General features: G+C 39.6%; 1 protein-coding gene across 1 annotated transcript in view; it reads right to left on the bottom strand.

Annotated features, from left to right (window-relative positions):
* The window catches only part of LOC126401818 (neural cell adhesion molecule 2-like), a 532,851-nt gene that overhangs the window by 65,280 nt on the left and 459,544 nt on the right, over nt 1-8,027 (bottom strand). Inside the window, exons 12-14 of the mRNA XM_050063330.1 lie at nt 7,199-7,372; nt 2,143-2,262; nt 1,030-1,151 (exon numbers count right to left, since the gene is read on the bottom strand). Coding sequence (XP_049919287.1) covers nt 1,030-1,151; nt 2,143-2,262; nt 7,199-7,372 — 416 coding nt within the window. The remainder of the gene's footprint in view (nt 1-1,029; nt 1,152-2,142; nt 2,263-7,198; nt 7,373-8,027) is intronic.

The raw sequence follows: 8,027 nt of genomic DNA, 5'->3' as shown, positions 1-8,027 counted from the left end.
TAATATTATCGTTATAGTTTTGGCTACTGTGGTACAATATGTTGAAAGTATATATTAGTATCTGGCAGTATACATGTGTGACAATAATCATATGTGTATAATAACTGTAGAAGTATGACTAATGACTAATGATGGCAGCAGCAGCAGGAGGCATCTGGCAGGACCACGGCAGCAGCACAACCACACACCTGCCTCCTGGTGGATATATTGGTTAACATCCATGCCAACGTAAAGGGCGCATGGAAGTATGTGGGCAGTGACGGTAACATTGTTTGAAACTGACATATACATTTTTGTACGTAAAGGGAGCATAAATGGGCCTTAAGTCGTTACGGTTAGGTGGGACCAGGTAAAGAGACAGGTGCTAAAACAGAGTGTTTCTAAGGGTGAATACAGGTGTTTCAGCACAGACAGTATGAAGAAAATAAAGTGCTTTTTGACCGTTAAAGTCAACACATTCTCTCTCCGATTTCGTCACTTATCGATGTTTAGTCATGGACTTTCCTTTTTGGCCATGGACTTTCATTGGTTATTGACATTCTGGGATGCCATGTCATGTTCTGCCTGTTGCATGTGCCCATTACATGGGTGGCTGTGGCTCAGAGGTAGAATGGGTCATCCACCAATTGGAAGATCAGCGGTTCAAAATTAGCACAATAGGTCCCCTTTCAACAAAAGAAAGGAATGAACTGAACTAGTGAATTTTTGGGACTGTAAACTTCAAATTGTAAACTATGAACATGAACTAGTTCATTTTAATGTGTGTGAATTGAACTTTGAGTGGGCTCTTGTGAAGTATGAGGGTGCACACTGCCACCAATGTGCCCTCCACCGCCTGATGACAAAGTCACCCCATATATGTGTATATATGTATATCTGGAATATGTCATTGTAGAAATGTTGATATGATAGGTTTGAAAACATACAAATGTAACACATCTGTGGTTTGCAGAAATGCACAATGTCAGCCTTTTATTCTGGTGACAGACCTGATCATAGTTTAGCTATAAAACACTCTTAATTACTCACAGTCTTGTACTTGACTATATACTCCACGATGGGCATCCCTCCGTCGTCCTGCTTGACCAACCCCAGCCTGTAGGTGTGGCCCATTCCTCTCTGCCCGTGGACTGCCGGCGGACTTGGCTCTCCTGAGGGAGACACGAGGAGGAGGCTTCAGCGGAGATGCGAAACAATATGTCTTTGTGTGTTTTTTCTCTGTGTGCGTGCACTCCCAAGGAGGGGAGCAGGTGGCAATGTGAGATATGAGATAAGGATGCAGTACAAGGAGAGAGAAGGTTTAAAGCTGAATTAAATTCATATTACGAGGCAACTCCCACTGCCTGGCTATAACTAATGTTGACTGGGGATTCTTATTATTCACTGTATTTCGCTAATTGGGTCTTCTTTCTTACATTTATTCTCAGTAGCTGCACTGCTGTATAATATTAACGGTGGAAATACTTTTCCCACAGCCTCGCCCAGATTTACTGCAATCCTGCTGTGCCAGATTGCCAGAATAAATAAAATGCTTATCATAAAACCCCTGCAGTATATAATTTTTAATGTTTTACATCAAGGCACAAATTTGACAGGATCTATTCCAGGCTCCAATAATCTGGATTTATATCACTGAAATATGAGGAGGTTGTAACTATTTCACATATAAGCACACCGGAGTTTCATAAGATGGCAAATAGGACTCATTTCACTAAGGTGCTGAAGCTTTGAATATATTTTGCAGCATGTTTGCATTCCTATCACATATATATTTATTTCTGCCTATGCAATCGGGATGATGTTTCTCATATTAATCCAAATAAATTTTGTTGGCTGTTTTATCTGAGTTTGTGGACCCTCTTGTAGAATATTTCCACACTCTGGGGTTTGCACTTGATCATCTCCTGCACATCAACATCTCTGAAATGTTGGGATGTGCCAATAATTAGCGAGTCTAATTGCTGTAAAGCCATTGTAGTGATGAATAAAAGTGATTATGTGTGGATACATATGGAAATGGCTGTTAGAATAGTCCTGAAGATCCCTTTTGGGTCCAATGTTAATGAGATGAGAAGCTCTTATTTTGAAGAATGTGCCAGGAAACGAGCAGCGGGTTGGGGAGAACAGAGGAAATGGACTCACGGATGGGTAAAGTCTGGAAGGTCTCCGTGTGGCTGAACTCTCCCTGACCCTTCCCGTTGACAGCTGCCACTCGGACCTCGTACGTCGTGTTGGGCTCCAGCCCTGTCAGCACCACTGTTGCTAGAGAGAGACAAGAGCAGAGTTCATGTCACTGGGAAATATGAGGTGACCATCAATCATGAAGATAGCAGAGTGGATCATTAGTTTTTCATGGGTTCAAGAGACAGCAACAATATTGCAGGGAGAAAAAGAACAAACAGCCACAATGTGCTGGTTGGATGAGGAGAAAAAGAAATGGTTTTCCCAGCTGGCCTGACTTCAACCTCATCCACACCTTTGGGATTGGATAGTAAAAAACAATACTACAACAATACTAATAGAATGCTGAAATTACTTCCTTAAAATGTGTATTTTATACTTTTTTTATGAACGTGTTGGCTAGCATGAGCAAATCTTGCCCTTCTTGTCTTGGTCTATCCACATCATGGATGTATAAAGAGGACTGGATACAGTGTCGGAGGCGGGGCCCTGTTCGTTCCCATGAAAGCTGATCAGTGGGACATGAAGCCAAGAAAGTTTGGGTATAAAATTAGCCGGATCTTCCGAATAGTTGAGCCCAGAGAGCAAGGGCACAAGAATTCCGTCGTCCAAATGGCTAACTTTGGTTGAATGGGGACAAAAACACTGAACAGAATGGCTGTTATAGACTTTCAAAATGTTATCGGATCAAATGGCTAAAATCCCGATAGTAATATGAGCCATTTCACAGGAGTTGTGATGGACCCAGAAATTGTAATTCCGCCAAAATTTCGCCAAAAAATTGGCTTCAAAGCCTGGTGCTATTCATAAGGGGTTGATCTGCATTTATCATGTCTGATGAACAATAAAGTTTCCTGAATCACAATCTCATGCGCAATGTGCTGACATTTACCTCTAACCCAGGGGTCTGCAACCTTTACTATCAAAAGACCATTTTTGGCCAAAAGAAAAGAAAAAGAAAATTCCTGGGGCCAAAAAACATATTTGAGCCTAACACTATCATGGCTAAATTAGCCATTAGTCTATATGAACATTCATTAATATGTTTCACTCTGATGTGGGCTTTTTATGACTATTTGCATTGCATTTGTGGTGAAAGCACATGAACCCATTTTTGAATTTTGAAAATTAAGAAGAAATAAAATGGGATTATAGAGGATGATCATAGAGTTCTATTCGGTATACTGACACTTTAATTCTCATGGTTTTGGAATCAGTGGTTCAACAATCACAAAATAATGTAATGTTTGAGAGTCCACATACTTTTGACTATGTTCTGGATCTCAAAGTCATGCTAAATGTATATCTAACCCATAGATTGTGTAAAAGAAGTGGACATAGCCTCCAGGTCTGAAAAGTGAAGCCGAATCGGAAGTGTCCTAGGGTCAGTGTCAAGTTTGTCCCAAAGCTTGCCGCTGTGTTTATCCCCTACCCCTTGATGAAGGATGATTTATTCAGCTGTGAAGGTGACTACAAACAATTACACTCCATGATGGAGTGGGAGTGTGTAGGGTCCGGTTTTGGAAGGCCCTATGAGAACCTGACTTCCCACTTGATTAAAATTATTCAAAACAGTAGTCCACAAACCAATGGGGGACATCACGGTGGCTGCATCCACTGCTTTTATACAGTCTATGATCTAATTAGTACTCCTGCCTTTTAATTATTTGTTTTAGACTTGTTGATAATGAAAGATCTGTGCTCATTTGTTGCCAGTCTCACAGTATAGAAGCTTTAGCTACATTACTATAAGATAATTTAAATTAAAGAGCAGCAGCGCTCCACCATAAAGCTAATAAAAAATAGTAGGCCTATGAGAATATTATTATCAAGGTAGTGCAAGGTAGTATTTACAGTGCAAACATATATTTATAATCTAATGTAATTGGCAGCAAATGAGAAAGATGTTTACCTATGGTAATATTAAACTTTATGAATCCCATGAGATCACAGTACATTATCATAAAGAATATTACTATGGTGACAGTAAACCAGTAATCTGTTACATTCATGTTGTAATTTACATCGACCATTTAAGGAAACACAAAATCTCATCATCAGACCACATTACAGATTCCTATTTAAATTCTACAGTCACTAGAGTCTATTTACATAACCTTCACTATTCAGAAAAGGCAGCAGAGAGTCGGCAGCGTAATGAGCTTGAGTGAAAGTTGTTGTTTTTGTCAGTCTGCACAAATTAAATACTTGAATGGTAATAGGTGCTTTTGGAGTTCTTTAGTCCTGGAACTCAAAACAAATTCTGCAATTTGCAGTGGTGCTAGGTTACTTTCCAGGCTGTAAGCAGACATTTCAATTTGGGCAGAAGCATTCAAATGAAACAAATCCAGGCATCTCATTATATTGGAGAGTTTATTGTGGAAGGATCTTCTGCTGATAATATCTGAAGTGCTTCTATGATTATATGATGCCACTTACTGGTTTGTAATTAGTCCATTTTGTAATTTTAATATTTTATTCATAATTTGAGTAAAGAGCTAAATTTAACTAACTGGGCAGGAAATTTACAACTTTATTTATCCAATTCTGCTCCTGGTGTTTCCGACCTGTGGTTTAGTATTCGCCTCACCACATCTACATATTGTAATTGACTCTGAAATGAAGGATATTAGCTGTAAGCCCTTCAGGTTTGTCAGACCTGCTTATCACCCGACCATTAGTCCTCTGGCTTCCATTTCCCAGCCATCCATCCATCCTTCACCTCATGGTGTACACTCCACCAACAGGCTCAGAAATCAATTTGAAGTCGTAAAGCATAGGAAGAGAAGGCGTGTGCTCTTTCAGCTCAGTTGGGTTCTGGCACTCTCCCCACGAGGTGTTTGAGGTCCGTCAAGATGCAACAACATCTCAGGGCTGAGGCTTTGAAGGATCGCATGGCAGATGATGTGATACGGCTTCTGCTTGTGTGTGGCGTACGATGTGTGGTGGTTGGGACGGTCTAGTAAGCAGACAGTTTGAACTATGTGGAAAAATTCTTTTTAAGTATTTCTCAAAAGTTTATGACAGGGTCTGATCACTGAGGGGTCTTTAGACTCATTTATTATGTGAATGGGAGAGATTTAATTCAAAAATTAATTAGAACACTTGAAATTTGTTTGAGTGGTTTGATCCATCACAGTAAACATCAAGTTACTGAGTAACAATTTCGTATTGACTTTTTCTTCAGAAGAAAGCAGTTCCAATGAAAACTATTTACAGTTTGTAGATTAATTAAAGTTCCATTATTGTTAAATGGCACTGTAAATTAACATGCATATTGCTTTGGAAAGTTTTGACTTTGTTACCTGTAAATAATGTTGTAAAAGTTCAGGTGAAGAACCCCGACTCATTCTGGATCTCTGAGTGTGATATTGAGTTGGTTCTTCAAGGTGGAGATTTTTGTCTCAGCTAGATTCATTGAAAAAGCATGAATATTAAGACACTAAAACACTGTATCCTATGTAATACTATAATCTTCTATTATTGATATGTAAATTTTGGAAAAGCTTATATACTTATCTGTTTGTATATTTTGAAATTCTCTTGGCACGAGTCTGTGGATATATATTCATGAAAAGACTTTGTGGCCATCTTTGAATTTTTGTACTGATATCGTTAAGTGTCTTGTAAGCCCATGTGGACCGGGCACAATTATGTACATGGCACTTAAATAAACAAATCAATCAATCAATCAATCAATGTAACTTTGACTTTTTTATTAGTTCATTTTATTAGTTCATGTTGACAGAAAGATAAACAAATATAGTGTTGGAAACTGCCATTATACTCCTTCATTGTCATTCTAGGGCTGCAAGTACACTGCTACATGTAGCTACATGCTAACATCAGGAAAACATGTATTCTTGGTTCCCTATGTTATTAAAATTTTCCCCACCCCCGAGTGTTATTTTTAAGTTTCCAGTCACCGCCAGCATTTTTGATTATATTCACTATACTTTCAAGACCCACACACAATGTCATGTTCAGTATCAACACTGTTGTCTCCCATTCCACTGTGGTCGTCTTGTCCGTGTGTCACTGTCACTGTCATGGAGATCCCATTTTGTCCCACCAAACTTGTTTGCTTATTCGTCCACATTGGATTCAGAATGTTGATCAAAACAGGAATTGTCGGGGTCTGAGTACAGCAACATCTCCACGGCTTGAGCAACTGTAAAATTGTTCCGTCAACGCCAGCATTTTCGTGCAGTTTACAAATTGCTACATTTCCTCTGTAAAAAAGATCTTCTTCCAGTTTCCAGCGCATCTTCCTCTCTGTTTCTTTTTGGACACAACAGCGCTGTTTAATTCCACAAGATGTGTAACAGCTCCCCCTATTTTATAACAGCGAAAACACAGATTGCCGGAATATCTCTTCGATGGCGGGGAAGTGTTCTGTCATAAATGATGGAAAATCTCCGCAGTGGTGGGGATAGTGTTAATTTCTCCCTGATTTCAGATCATATTCCTGTTCGAACATGTCCTGTTGTGAAGATTTTGGTTTGAAAGCTTTTATTGGTGATTTTTCACAGTAGAAAGTGCCGCTAAAAAGGAGCGTCTCACAGCAAAGGTGAACACAGGTGTTCCAGCACAGACAGTATGAGGAAAATAAAGTGTTTTTTGAACACTGAAGCATGTAAATGTGTTCTAGTAGACAAACAAAATCCACCTAAAACCCGGAAAATGAGCATGATAGGTCCCTTTTAACAAACCTAATGGAAATCGTCTGTCTTTGAAACAAGCTGAGCATGTGAAGGTTTCCTTATTGATCTGACACATTCATTCTTGCCTCAGTCAGGAAACGGAGATGGAAATAGACATGTGTTTAAGAGGGCTTTTAGCTGTCTTCACAATACGAACGTGTTGTGCATAATGAGGCCCACCTCGACAGCACACTGATGTTCCGTATGTTTCACACTACAAGCGTATAATAAAGCAATTATCTGTAAAGGAAAATGGTGTGAAAACCTTTTTCTTTCACTGTTAAGGTCATTAGAGGAATATAATGCCCACTCACTCTGGATGCTGTGCGACTTGACGTCCCTCCAGTCCTGTGAGCCGACCTCCTTGTACTGGACCAGGTAGTAGCTAATGGGGACGCCGCCATGCGAGTCAGGCTTCATGAAGGTGACAGTCGCCAAGCGCTGGGAAACGGCTGAGAGACGCACCGAGTATGGGTTTGATGGTACATCTGTAAAGAGACATGACAGCATTTGAATTATTTCAAAGCTGCAGTATACATATTTCAAAATACATACATAATACTAAGGCAGATGCAATTAGCACCCAGTTGTCCCTAGCCAATAATGCTATTTACACCCAGATGTAAATAGCCAATGTGGCTATTTACACCAAGGTGTAAAAGTATTGGTCTATCGACTCACATGAGACTCAAACCCCAGTCTCTCATGTAAAGGTGCTTAACCCCCTCACCCATCACATCACACTACCTGTACCTATGGATTGTGTAACTGTTTATACTCTATCACTTGACTTTCTGGCAGTACATTTGTGAGTTTTTTCTCATAAATTCACCACTTAAATGTCAGAGAATATCCATGATTGGCTAGCCCTAACCATGACTTCTTTCCCCTCGTCCTAACTACTTCCAACCTTTAAAGCATCAACATGACAAGAGCTTGCCAGTTACAGCACGCTGTGGAATCCATAATTAAAGGAGCTATATGTAAGAAATCTAAAGCAAATAGTCGTAAAATCCTCCTAATATGTCACAGAGACTAAGGAATAATGTTAATATAACATACTGATCTCACCGACAACAATAGTACAGCCAGAATATTCGCATTTAAAAAACATTTTTACAGTCCGCAAATCATGTTTATGTT

This window comes from Epinephelus moara, chromosome 15, assembly GCF_006386435.1.
Source record: "Epinephelus moara isolate mb chromosome 15, YSFRI_EMoa_1.0, whole genome shotgun sequence".
Taxonomy (NCBI): domain Eukaryota; kingdom Metazoa; phylum Chordata; class Actinopteri; order Perciformes; family Serranidae; genus Epinephelus; species Epinephelus moara.
This window is presented reverse-complemented; position numbering and strand designations above follow the sequence as displayed.